At 44.2% G+C, this 14,380-nt stretch overlaps 1 protein-coding gene across 2 annotated transcripts; it reads right to left on the reverse strand.

Annotated features, from left to right (window-relative positions):
• Positions 1 to 3,425: 3,425 nt before the first annotated feature.
• On the reverse strand, positions 3,426 to 10,235 carry SNU13 (small nuclear ribonucleoprotein 13). Of its 2 annotated transcripts, none has more exons than XM_082635013.1 (3): positions 10,130 to 10,235; positions 4,494 to 4,614; positions 3,426 to 3,810 (listed from the first exon to the last, which is right to left on the reverse strand). In XM_082635013.1, the coding sequence occupies exons 1-3, from the start codon at positions 10,130 to 10,132 to the stop codon at positions 3,548 to 3,550; spliced, it is 387 nt and encodes a 128-aa protein (XP_082491139.1). In that variant the 5' UTR covers positions 10,133 to 10,235; the 3' UTR covers positions 3,426 to 3,547. The 2 variants fall into 2 exon arrangements, with proteins under 2 accessions (XP_082491139.1, XP_082491140.1); XM_082635014.1 differs by lacking the exon at positions 10,130 to 10,235 and adding an exon at positions 6,293 to 6,353.
• Between the last annotated feature and the right edge of the window lie 4,145 nt (positions 10,236 to 14,380).

A 14,380-nucleotide genomic window follows, 5' to 3' on the forward strand; every position in this document is an offset into this window, starting at 1 on the left:
AGAAACCCCAATAAGGGCTGTGGCCTAAGCTTTCCCCTTGCTCCTGCTTCTGCTGCCTGACCAAAACCTGGTGTTTTCCCTGTGGTCCTGCATGGCACACCGGCACCCTCCTCTTGGGAAAAGTAATAAATTCTTCTTTCAGTAGTACCAACTTCTCCATGTCATCACTCAGTCACCTCTATAAATTAAAATCCCTCAAGTACAAATGAGATAGACTCATTTCCTACAGCTGGCAGTTGGTGCTGACTTTTGACTAGAGGCTTCAAGGCACTTTCCACAGGCTGCTTAGAAGTCTTTATAACATGGCTACGATTCCTGTCATACTAAGTGATCCAGAGACATGAAGGCAGAAGCTGCAATGTCTTTTATAGAAACTTGAAAGTCACTTGTCATTCCATAATACTGAGTCCTGCAGCTAGACCAGCTCTGAGTTGGTGTAGGCTGGTCTCAGAGCATTCACACAGAAGGGCATGAATTCTGGGGGGTGGCTGTGTGTGTCACTGGGGAACATTTTGGAGGCTGGCTGCCACAGGGTATCATGGAAAATACTGACTTGCTACTTAAAAAATTTTTTTCCTTCAGAAAACAAGCAATTATACCCCCACTCTCCCTCAAGCAGATATATCTGCTAAAGCACATTCTTGACTTTTCAAAATGTAACTTAGCTGACACTGAGAAGAGGGACCCAGGGATACTAAGTGCCTAGAACAAGCTCCTCTCCCTCCCTTCCTCGTCACATCAGTTTGAGATTAAAGATAATGGAAATGCATTGTTTAGTACTTAAGAATACTACGAATGAATAATCTCTTTAACAAGACCATTACTGTTAATGTAAAAATATTCCTTAATCGTAGGTCCTCCTGAGAAAACGGTTTCAGGAAACTTATTCTAAAACAGAAATTCCTAACCAGTGTTTGAGGTCAGAGGACCCTTTGAGGCCTGATGGATTCTCTCTCCAAAATAAAATGTTTACACACAAAAATTTGCAACCTACTTCATAGGTGGCTGAATGGAATTACTAGATTTCCTTCTTGCTTGCATGTCTAGGCTTTTTCGGAATTATTCATTCTACACTTTTGGAGCATCAGTGTCAGGGCACTGCTGCAGGTGCTAGGGGATCACAGTCACACAAGTTCCTAACGAGAGCAATAATCAGAGAACAACCTCTAAGGCCAAGTTAAAAAACAGAGTGTTACAGTGCTAGGGGTAAAGGAAACATGAGATGAGGTAGCTAGTAAAGGCCCTTAAAAAGTGGTACTTGAATTAAGACTAGCATGAGGAGAAAGCCACTAGTGCAGTAAAGGAATACCAAGTACAAAGAATCTGAGAAACAGGTTTGAAGTGTTCAAGAATCCAAATATGAAACACGGAGCAAAGATAGAACATGGCAGAGAGGCAGACACAAGACACGTAGCAGAGCCATTAGGAACAGGGATAAGAGCCATGGAGTGTTTTCGGGTGATCACAAATCGACGCCCTGTCCTTTGAAGGCTTACAATGAAGCTGCGGGAACTGAGTTAACGCTCCAGATGGACCCTAGAGATGAAGACCCCAGGAGCCCTGCTCCACCCCATTTCTCAGGGTTCTGGTGGGTATGCCCTAGTTTCCATCTAAGTGGAGGTTGGATTACCTTTTTTTATTTTCTTCTGGCTATGCCCCATGGCTTGTGGGATCCTAGTTCCCTGACCAGGGATTGAACCTGGGCCCTTGGCAGTGAAAGCTCAGAGTCCTAACCACTGGACCACCAGTGAATTCCTGAGGTTGGATTACTTGATCTCCCTCCACCCCCAAATTACTTCAGTCTTTTCGATGATTGTAAAGATACATATACAACAAAAGAAAGTACTACCTCAGACTCCACCATCCACAGATAGAAAACTGCTTTGGGTGGGAGGGGGGGTGTATATACACACTGGAGTGAGCTGGGGGAGATGACGAGCTCAGTAGGTACAGAACAGGCCTTAGCATGACAGGGTGATTTTAGGTTCCCTAGGAACCCACTGCTGGAGTGGTCACACTGGCCCAAGCTGGCCAAGAGTAAACTAAATGTAATCCATTCTCATTAATATGACCATTATGGTATCCAGTTGTTTATACTTTGGAAGAAAATTTCTCAAGGTAGAGGAGGTATCAGGCTCTCACGGTACTTTAAGACAGAGTAATGCGGCAGGCAAGGTGGCAGCCGCTTCAGTCAGCAACACCAGCTCCCCTGCTCTCTAGCACGTGTGGACTGCTAGGAGCCCTAGTCCTGCAACAGTGATTCTCAACCAGGGGTGACTGCCACCAGGGAACAGTTGGCAATGTCTGGGGAGACGGGGAAGATTGCTAGTGACATCTAGTGGGTAAAGGCCAGGGAGGCTGTTAAACATTCTACAACATACAGGGCAGCTGAGGTTGAGAAACACTGCTCTAGAGTGACAGCAACACCTCAATGACTGAACAAGACATTTTGAACCACCAGAAATCATCTGGTGGAGGTAACGGCTTTTCCACACCTTCTTGGTGAAAAGTTCAAGAAACTAGTAACCATTCTAATGCTTCATTCAAGTATTAGCTGGACTCCTAACAAGAATCACACTTTCTTTAAACTGGAGTACGAATATACGTGCTCTTTATTAGGATGCTCACAAGAATGACACATGAGCACTGTCCTTCTGATGTGACAGAGAATACATACATCTGACCCACATCACGGCAGGAAATAGGCAAGGGGTAAGGGCTCTCAGCTGGTACCAAGTGTCTACTGAAGAAATCTCCATTCACCAAAGCAAGGATGTTCCCTTGAATTCCATCATCTTTGCTGTAGCTTCCAGTTCTCCATGACTGGCCCAGAATCCTCCATTCCAGAACCTCTTGCCACACCTTCAAGACCTAGGTCAACTGTCCCATGTCTCACTCACCAAGGCGCCTCTGGAATTTTGCAGCAAATCTCTTTGGTATGTTGCTGCCCTGCCACCCTCAGAGGCATAGATGGGAGTTGGGGGGGAAATATATTACCAAAAGCAAACAGCAGGGGTACATCAGAAACTGACTCTTGGGACATACACCCAACAACCTCACAGAATACATGCTTCCTCCCCAAATGATACATAATACCCTAGAGAGCAAGGGAAACCCCTTGATTATTCAAACACGATCCTGTATGCTGGGCACAAAGGATACAAAGTGGACAGTGTTTACTTCCATCATGCCCTGCACAGTAGGAAGGTGGCACCTGAAAGCTGGAACCAAATCTCTACCTTGGCTCTTCCCTGCCTTTGAATGGTGTCAACCACTCTGCTTCCACCTGTTCTGGGCATGCATTTTCCAAAAGGGAGGATAAGATGGCAGAGAGAGAGAGTGGAAGTGGAGATTACAGGAGAGGCTGGGGAGGAGATGACAACCTAAAAATAAGACAAAAACAATACAAAAATACAAAAACCAAATTGAGCACTAAAATATTTTATAACAATAGAAGGTAGCTGGAAATACTATATGCTAACAGACAAATGATACATAACCCCTGGGGTAGGAGTCAGCAGCAGGGAGTGTGGCAGAGGCCACCTGTTTAGACTAAGAGCCTTTCAATGGACTGTTGGATGGATTGGATCTGCTGCTTCAGTTGTGAGCCTTCTTTGATGGTGACAGAACAGGCGATGACAGGCCTGGAGACCCCACAGGCTCGCCCCAGGGCCTGCTTGGAACGCACAAACACGTAGGGCACATTCTTGTCTTCACACAGCAGTGGGAGGTGCAGGATGATCTCCAGGGGCTCGGCGTCTGCAGCCATCACAATGAACTCAGAGATGCCTCTGTTGAGGGTTTTGGTGGCTGTAGAGAGAAGAACATGAGGCCAATAGGTGATGTGGGGTTGGGGCAGGGAAGCCACAACAAAGCAATTTCCAAGGGAAAGAAACAGGTGCAAGAAAACTGGGCAAAACTTCCAGGACTAAGCAATTCTGTGCCCCATAGTGGCCTCGGGAAGTGATAGGGAGCCAAGCACCAATTACTCATCCCCAATGCCTTTCTCAAACCCTACCTCAAACCCATCAATTCTGTCCAAACACATCCTAAATCAGAGCCCTTCTTTCCTGTCCTCTGCTACCACACTCATCCAAGTCACCACCACCCCTTGCCTGGTTGACTCGAACAGCTTTCACACAACCTCCACGAGCACGAAGCTGTGCAATGCAGCACTTCTCAAACTCTGTGATCAAGGATCAGGGTTTTACCATCCCAATCTGCCACGATCTATACTTCTGGAAAGCTCATACCACATGCAACTCACCGAGCAAGTTCAATGCCCCACGGCATTGTTCAAATGCTTATTCCTGATTGCTTGTCTCTGTGACCCAGTGCTAACCCACAGACCACACTCTGCTGCTCTTAGGTCCTCATGTTGGGCCTAATCAAGAGCATCCAGCCCTCTTTCCATACCGGAAATCTAGTCCAGAGACCCCATACAGGGACAGTGCCTTTAGCACTCTTCCTGGAGCACTCACTGGTTGCCTTACCCTCATTGGCTCCTTTTCGAAGCTGCTTGTAGTTACATGACTGCTGCACGAGGTCCAATAGTTTCTTGGTGAGGTGGGCATCTGCAAGAGGGTAGGCCTTCGGATTTACATCAGCCTCAGTCTATGGGGGGGAATCAAAGCATGAGTCAAACTGAACTAGAAGTTGTTCCAGACAAGTCACAAAATACTTCAAACAATTGAGAGAGACAATGGTCAGCTTCACAGCTCCCCCTCCCCCAAACACACACATTTAATAATTGACACTGGCCTGCCCATTCTCAATTTAGAAAAATGAAAATATTAGGTTCAAGAAAAAAAAATTAGTAATTACATAATCCAATAATATATACTAAAGCTTATGTATTTTTGCCTCTTTAGCCTAATGCTTGCTAATATTATTGCAAATGGATAATTACAGGATTCCATGGCTCAGTACCCATTTCAGTCACATGGGGTAATCTCTAAATTTGGATTTCCATATTCCCCTGAATTTACTAAATCTAAACTCAGGTATAATTTATAGAAACCTAGCACAAAGTTCCCTCTATTCCCTTCAATATTTGAATCTTCTTCTGTTTTCAGTAAGAATCCCGGTTTCCAAAACATCAAAATATTTTCTCATTTATTCTACCCTACAATACGTATAAAATTGTTTCAGAATTGCTATACCAATACTACCTCCACCAACTATAAATCCACCAAGGTCAACATTTCTTTTTATTCTTAGAATATATCTGACTAAAGCCATCCAGAGTATTATATTCAAAAGTTACTCAAATTATTTTTTTCCTGTGGTTATCAATTTGATATACAATTAGGGCTCCTTCTTATTTAGCTTGCTTTTTAAAAAAATTCTTAAAAATATATAAAACATCTACATGGTTCCAAAGTCAGTGTTTTGGAAACTGGTAAAGGTAAACTGTAGAGCATTTATCCTGCCTTTCCTGTACAGACTGTTACTAGGTAACCAAATAGCAGAGGATAAGTTTCTCCTGTATTCCACCTAATAAAGAAAGAATGATACAATTAAATAGCACCATCTTGCAACCCATACTAATTTAATCCAAATTAACGGATCCAGACATTGATTTTAATAGCTACCAACATCACAAAAAATACCATGTGACCACTGCCCCTCTTAACAAAACATCTGTGATCAAGCTGTCTTGGGGTGGGGGGGCATGGGCAGAGAGCTAAGAAAAAATCGGATCCAGCCTTTGATGCTTCTTTTTTTTGGCCACACCGCAGGGCATTTGGGATCCCCGAGCAGGGATCGAACCCACGCCCCCTGCAGTGGAAGCTGTGGAGTCTTAACCACTGGATCACCAGGGAAGTCCCAGCCTTTGATTCTAATACTAGATATTTGATATTAAGGAATTATTAAATTTTGGGGTATTGTAGTGGCATTGCAGTTGTTGAAAATCCTTATTTTATAGTCATATACTGTAATACCTATGGATAAAATACTACCTCAATGGATCCGTTTCAAAATAACTCACATAGGGAGCAAACTGGGTGGTGCCTGGCCTATTCCATTCCTTCTACCCCATCTTCACCTCTCAACTTTAACCATTTTTATTAATTTCTTGTTTGTTTTCCCTGTGATTCTTTTTACAAATATATGTTTTATTATAGACATAACCCGGGTGCAGCCCACGTTACCATTCCTGAGCACCGAGCAGTTCGCCCGCAGCGGTGCCGTCGAACCCTGGGTTTGGAGGCTGGACCGCGGCACGTAGCCGCGGCACCGCGGTTCTAGGTGGTGACCCATGGGTGATGGCCCCAGTGGGAACACTCACCATTGAGTCCGCCTCGGCGGTCTCCTGCCTGATGCCGTAAGGACAAAGAAATGACCCACCCCCAGAGGAGCAGGAAGTGACGTCAGGGGAAGTGGCGCCAATAGCCTGATTGCACCAAGATGCCTGTTCCCTAATACCAACACATCGCACTGGGTGAATTTGTCATGGTCCCAGGGTGGTGAGGAATTAGGCAAGGGCTGGAGGAGACCTCTAATTATTTGCTCTATTCATACATTCTAGAATCAGCTTTTTCAAGGTGTACAAAAAAAGCCTGCTGGGACTGATTTGTAGATTTGAAGTAATCCCAATTAGGATAAGACACCTTTAGGATACAGAATCTGTCAACCCATTTAAACATATATATCTACCTTTAGTGCTTTTAAATAAAGCTTCGTAATTTCTCCAAAAGTTTTAATATCTTTTAGACTTACTCTTTTTTTTTTTTTTTGCTGTACACGGGCCTCTCACTGTTGTGGCCTCTCCCGTTGCGGAGCACAGGCTTCGGATGCGCAGGCCCAGCGGCCATGGCTCACGGGCCCAGCCGCTCCGCGGCATATGGGATCCTCCCAGACCGGGGCACGAACCCGTATCCCCTGCATCGGCAGGCGGACTCTCAACCACTGCGCCACCAGGGAGGCCCTAGACTTACTCTTAAGATATTTCAGCTTAAGAAAATTCACTGTATTCCGTAGTATACTAAGAATTTCTTCTGTTATAAATAAATTGATGTTGAATTCTGTCATGTTTTTTGTACTGAGTTGGATGAATTAGACCTTTCTCCTTTATTTTTTAAGTTTTTCTAATGTTACTTTTACACTCCCGAGATAAAACCAATTTTAATATTTTCTTATGATGGCTGCACAATTCTGTAAATATAAGAAAACCCACTGAGTTATACACTTTTTTTCTACTACCACCTAGTTTTGGTTTTGTTTTTTAAAATTAATGTATAATTGACCACAATATTGTGTTAGTTCCAAGTGCAAAACACAACACCGTTATTTGATATTTCTATACATTACAAAATGATCACCATTGAGTTATACACTTTTAGAGTGGAACTTTATGGTATGCAAATTATCTCAATAAAGCTATTTTTTAAAGTAGGTGTAAAGTTTTTTCATGTCAAAAAACTTTAGTGTTTCTTATTGAGTTATAATTAACATACGGTATATTAACTTAGTTTCTTTATTATTATTCAGCCGTCCTATTTCTACTTGACTTGGTTTTGATTCTATTTTTTCAGGTATTTGTTCATTTCATCTAAATTTCTACATTTATAGATATCACATTGTTCATAATATCCTTTCTTTTCAATGTTTGCAAATTATGTCTCCTTCAAGTTTGTTACTCCTTATTTATAACTTTTTGCTTATTTTCTTGATTAATCTCACCAGAAGGGACTTTTCATGTTATTTCTCCCTCACCAAGCATTTTAGGTTCCAGTACTTCATTTGTACCCTACATACTCTCAATATTTGGTATTTTCATTATTGTTCAGTTGTTTTCAAATTTCCCTTATACATTTTCAATTTGACCCACGAGTTCTTTATATCTTCTTTCTAAACACTTTGTTTCTGATTTCTAAGTCATTTGTATTTTGGTTGGGAGACCATGGTCTATATTATCATCTTTTAAGATTTGTTTAACTTGCTTTATGACCCAGTTGGTGGCCAATTTTCATAAATGTTCTCTGCTTGAGAAGTGTCTTCTATAATTGATGGGTAAAGTGTTCACTGGTTTCACTAGGACCACTAGATCAAGTTTATTCACAGTGCTGTTCAAATCTTCTATTTCCACACTGATGTTTTGGCTTCACGATCAATTAAATGCTATATAATTGCATATTTGTCTATTTCTTCTTGTAATTATGTCATTTTCATTTTACTTGTACCTTATTTTTTAGCCACTATCTTTACTGATTTTTTTCCCCCATTCTTTTTACTTCAACCTGTCTTTTTTTTTTTTTTTTGCGGTACGTGGGCCTCTCACTGTTGTGGCCTCTCCCGTTGCGGAGCACAGGCTCCGGACGCGCAGGCTCAGCGGCCATGGCTCACGGGCCCAGCCGCTCCGCGGCATGTGGGATCTCCCCAGACAGGGGCACGAACCTGCGTCCCCTGCATCAGCAGGCGGACTCTCGACCACTGCGCCACCAGGGAAGCCCAACCTGTCTTTTAAGTGAAGCATTTAGTGCCTTCCTATATTTATTTAAGTACTGATATATTGGGTCCAAATCTCCCTTCTTTTGTGCCTTCTATTTGTCCCACCTGTTCGGTTTCCTTTTCTCTCCTTCCTTTGAGTCTTTTCTCCCCACTATTTCCCCCTCTAGCGGTTTGGAGTTATTTATGTGTATTCTTTTGGTGGCTATCTGAGAAATCACAACTTATGTCTGTCAAAATCTAATGCTCAATAACGTCACCCTCCTCTTAAACAATAAAGTTTCCAGCAACACTTTTATTCCTATCACTCCTCATAAATATACTTTTTAAAATGCCAGATATTTTTATTGCAGTTTCCAATAGCCCATCTCTGGAAATTAGGATTCTCAACTCTTAATAAACATAAAATGCACAAAAGGGGAGACTTCAGGAGATCCAACACGATCAAAGAAGAGTCACTTTATTGGTTTAACAAAAGTCAACAACAACAAAAATTCCACTCAACTTTAAAACCAAACCACCTTATAAATAGCAACTGAAATTTGCTTAATGTGTATTTATTCACCTTTTAATTTTTCCAAGGGCTAATTGAATGAATGAATGAATGAATGAATGAATGAAATCTTACTGCTAGGCAACTGTAACCCGTAGCCTGATGCGTTTGATTTCCCCACATACCAGACAGCCGAAACCTGCAAGGTTTTGATTTAACAACAAATAGTGCATGCTCACTCTCTCCATACCAAGCGTTAGGTCTATTAAATGCATTTAAACTGAGACCAACCGATTCCAAAACTTTTCACGGCACTGCGAAAGATGAGCACCGGTTTAGAAGCTTTAAATTCTAGGCTCAGCCACGTACTAGCTTCAAAATGGGGGCGGGGCGGGCAGTAGGGGAGATACCCGCGGGGATCCAAAATCCGTTAAAAGGATTAAACCTCATTACGGAAATCAGTGTCTTGTAAACTCTTCCCTCCTTACTAAGTGCCAACCAAAACTAGCTACCAGGCCACAAGATCTGACTAAAAAGTTGGAGACCATCAAGAGTTTTAGAGGAGCCGCACGTGGTGCTACCAGCACTTCTGATTTCAGAGGCTACCGCCTCGCAGGAAGAGTCTTTCCTGCATTCCAGGCTGGGGTTCACTCCACGCTCCCCAGAGCCCCCAAACGCCAAAGGCCACTTTAATCCCTGGCCCATGTAACTCGCGGCAGGCACTAGGCGCGCAGACCCATGGAGAGCTCCCTCTCCTGAACATCAGCAATGGGGAAAGCGGGGTAGGGGAGGGCTGACCCAAATCCAGGGTTCCACCCCATACTCTAGCGATTCCTCCAAAAGAAAAAGAAAACCGATGGAGCCAAGTTTCCCCATCCATCCAGCTTTCGACTCTCTCCTACGTGGGTTTGTCTCTTTCCCCCAGGTTGGGCCATGCCCCCTCTGCTCACCGGAGGCTTTCGGCCAGGAGCACAAACTGCGGAAAGAAGCCCCAGCACAGCACCTGAGACCCTGAGTCCTCTAGACTTCTAACCCTGGGCCGGGAGAGAAGACAGTGCTTCGGGCTACGCGGCCGCCCGGGCCGGGCGGACGAGACGGCGCACGTTCTAAGGCCCCGACAAGCTAGTGAGAGAACGGAACCCCGTCTCCCACTTCCCAGCCCTTCAGCCACGAGCACGCACTCACCATGGCTCCGGTTCCGTGGTACCGTCACTCTTCAAGGAGCACAGGCAACGTCAGAGGTGCAGCCCTCGCCCCTGAAGCAAGTCGCAGGGTACAAGTGGAAATGGCAGCGTGCGGCAGGAAGCGGAAGTGCCGTCACCAAGAGGAGGGCGGATCACGCCCCTTAAAGGCACCAGCGGGGAATGACGCCCGTTTTGGGCGAGGGACCGTATTTTGCTGTTTTTACTGTTATTCTACCATAAATTATTGGCCGAAACAGTGAGTTAAACATTCAAAAAATAACACATCAAAATAAAGATTTTCAAGGGTTTCGTCATTCCATTGCTAGTTTATCTTTTAGCACATTTTTGTGCTTTTAAAATCATCTTTTTTACTCTACACTGGTAAAGGAATGGTATGGAGATAATGATAGGTAATCCTAAATGTTTTCCTTCATATTCAGATGCCTTTGTTAAATTTTCTGGTGGGGGTGGAGTCCACCAGAAATGGAATCCATTGAGTAGAGAATTCAAGAAGAACAGCAGGTTTGAGGATGGGGGTTGAGTTTGTCAGGTTGAGTTTGGAAATGTCTAGACACCCAATTTCTTCTGTCTTAGCATGGTGCTTTTTTCCCTATGCTGCTCCAAATCTCCATTTTTTAAGGCTACACTCATGCCTCACCACCTCCAAGAGGTCCTCCTGGATTCTTATGGCCCTTACTCATCTCTCTTCGCATGATGCCAGGCATATCTTGGGACCAGTTTGTTGTTGTTGCTGTTGTAGTTTTGGCCACGCGGCTCGGCTTGCAGGATCTTAGTTCCCCAATCAGGGATTGCCTCGGCAGTGAAAGCGCAGAGTCCTAAGCACTGGACTGCCTGGGAATTCCCTCTTGGGATCATTTGGATCTAGCCAAAACTAGACCGTAGTGGGCCAGTTCCAGTTATTTCCTTTGGAAACCTAGAAGTAGAGACGTAGCAGGACCCTTAGGAGTCACGCAGTGCAACCCCTTCATTTTACAGATACTGAGGCCCAGAGAGGGGAAGCTCCTTGTCCACAGTCACAGAATGAGGCAGTGGCAGAGCCAGAACTGGACCCTGGGATTTTTGGCTATCCGCTTGGGTTACTTCCACCACATCTGGTTGCTATGCTTGAAAACCCAGCCAGATGGGTTTGAAGTGGCTCCAGGACTGAACGTTTATTACATGAAAAATCCCCCATCAAACTTCATCCATGCATATCTATGACTTGTCAAAAAATAAATTTTGTCTCCAAATTAAGAAACTCCCACTGATGGCTCCTGTTTAAGAGTAGAAACTGTGGGGACTTCCCTAGTCGTCCAGTGGCTAAGACTCCACACTCACAATGCAGGGGGCCCGGGTTCGAACCCTAGTCAGGGAACTAGATCCCACCTGCTGCAACTAAGAGTTCGCATGCCGCAACTAAAAAAAGATCCCACATCCCGCGTGCAGCAACTAAGCTGCAACTACAGTCCTGTATGCCACAACGAAGATCCTGCGTGCCGCAACTAAGACCTGGCACAGCCAAATACATAAGTAGATAGATATTTTAAAAAAGAGTAGAACCTGTGATTTGGACCCTGCTCCTCAACTTTCTCAGATCCTGTTTCATATTTCCATATTAATTGGACCTATCAGCTACCACTGTGGGAGAATGAAACCTTATTATTCCAGTTTACAGTCATAGATGTGTCATTATCATTTGCTTTTTTGATATCCTTTATAATAATGTCTGGTTGTTATTTGGCCTACCTGGCATCTTGGACCATTATATCCCAGATCTCCTAGTAATGACTGATAGGGGCTTGATGTTTTTATGACCATGAGTAATGAGACTGTATACTCTACCTAATTAATTGTTTCCCAACTATATAATAACTCAGTTTCCATGTTCTCACAGAACTAGCCCGCCCTCTTGTATCTTGCTACTTCACTTGCTAGTTAGTTGATAAATGTTAACATATGCTCAGAATCAATTTGTCTTAGAAATTTGTCTTTTACCACAGTTCTGTGCTTAAAATGCTAAATCCTTGCCATGGCTTACTAGGCCTCTCCCCACCAGTACCCCCCTCCTCATCCGCATGTTACAGCCCCACCCACCTTCATTTTCTACCCTGAGCTCACCCCAATCTCCCCAAGCCCATCCATCACCCTCTGTTGGGAGTGATGTGATGTGCTCCACTGTTCTGCTTAGTGTTCATCACCTCTTCAGTGAAGCCTCCCTGATCATCCAGACCAGGTAATTACCCCTGCTGGATGCACCCACAAGCCCCCTGTACTTGCCCTTTGTAGCCTTCGTCAACTCTGTCTTTATTCAGTGTTTGCCTTTCCAACCATACTGAGAGCTTTATGCGAGCAGGGCTGGTAGATGCCTTGGACACTTTGGATATCTATCTTTTGGCGCTGTGCCTGATCCAAAGGAAGTTCTTCTTTCACTTAGGGATCTTTGGTGGCAAGCAAGCAAAAAGGAATCTGGGAAAAGACTCTGCAGTGGAGCCTGGAGGCTCAAGGGGAGCTGGTTGTGAGAGCAGGACCAGACATATAATCTTATGCCAGTGTCCTAAATTTAGCTAAAGACCACCAGGAACACAATTCTATAGTGTTATTACTCATTGCAACAAGGGAGAACACATACCATGGGGAACTGTGGCACTTCTCAGTAAGAGGGTGTTTGGATTTACTATAGGATTTGACTTTGTGTCAAATGATCTTGGGAGGGTTCAAGGAAATGGGGTTTGCTCTGGATTAGACACTGTTAGAAAGTGTGAGTAATTCTATGATTGGGCATCCTAATAAATCTTATCTACAGGGTGGAAGGAATGAAGTGAGGCTAAAGCTATAATTGGTAACAAAATAGATATTAGCCAGGATAGTGAGATGTTTGGTTATTTTTGTGGTTTTGACAGTGTTCATGCTTTTGTCTGTGTTCAGACATGACTAAAGAGTGGTCTTGTTTTTGTCTTGATTATCACAGTTAGAGTGGTTTTGTCTGATGCTGACACTCTATGAAGTATTTTATGTTCAACAGGAGAACACCAAGGCTCAGCTATGAGTGTCAGGCCAGCTCCTAGCAACATCAGGCCAAACTGATAGAGCTGGGCCAGTTTCTAGCTGCCATGGGCTGCTTTTCTTTCTTTTACCAGCTTCCTATCCCTACCTTGATAGTTGGAGCCCTGGAAGAGAGAGCCCAATTGGCCAAACTTAGGTCACACCTCCACTCCTTGGCTGTCCTGGGCCTGTGAAAGAGTATCAGGTATAAGCTGGGGTAACATTTAACCAAGATACATTGTGTGGTATATTGAGTTCTTTTTTTAAAAATTTATTTATTTAATTTATTTATTTTTGGTTGCACTGGGTGTTTGTTGCTGCGCGCGGGCTTTCTCTAGTTGTGGTGAGCGGGGGCTACTGTTTGTTGCAGTGGGTATGCTGCTCCCTGCGGTGGTTTCTCTTGTTGCGGAGCATGGGCTCTAGGCGCGCGGGCTTCAGTAGTTGTGGCATGCGGGCTCAGTAGTTGTGGCATGCAGGCTTATTTGCTCCGTGGCATGTGGATCTTCCCAGACCAGGGCTCAAACCTGTGTCCCCTGCACTGGCAGGCAGATTCTTAACCACTACGCCACCAGGGAAGTCCCTGGGTTCTTAAAATAGAGAAATACTTCCCAACTGGTTGGTAAATAGGTGATGCCCTTCTACTGGGACCCCAGGGGCCACTTACAACCCGGGTATTAAAGGGTTAAGGCATGGCCCATTCTGATTGGCTGATGACCCTGCCTGCTCTGTGATTCAATATTTTGAATATAACCTTTGGGTGAAAGTCTCCAGGGTAGCATTTATACTCCTACAAACAGTGATCTTGAGATGGGAAAGTAATCCCCCAACAAAAAATCAGGATATGGTGGGTGGTTAAACAAGAACACACATTCAATACAGTGTTCATTAAATGTTTGATATTGGATAGCCTGATGGACAAATGGACGAAAGTATCGAATAGGAAGAAATAAATCAAGCAGACTGCAGTTTCCATCCCTCCATCATACACGGGGGAACTTAATCTCTCCATTCCAGAGGTCGGGATGTTTCAAACAAGTTCTTCTTCCTCTTAATTCCTTTTGGGCAGTTCCCTGATGTTGTCCTCACCAGTACTGAGGGCATGTTATCCAGCCCTGGTGCCAGGTGCAGCAGCTGGGGCTGAGGCCGCAGCATCAGGAGCCTTTGTGAGGTGGTGCTATGAGGCAGGGGCTACCCCGCCCCGAAGTGGCTG

Source organism: Mesoplodon mirus, assembly GCF_964341445.2.
Source record: "Mesoplodon mirus genome assembly, chromosome: 11".
NCBI lineage: Eukaryota > Metazoa > Chordata > Mammalia > Artiodactyla > Ziphiidae > Mesoplodon > Mesoplodon mirus.

Excerpts from the sequence above, each read along its gene's own strand:
- SNU13 (XM_082635013.1), bottom strand. Across the intron at positions 3,811-4,493 it reads TCGAAAAGGAGCCAATGAGG|CCACCAAAACCCTCAACAGA; the intron begins GTAAGGCAACCA and ends TTCTCTCTACAG.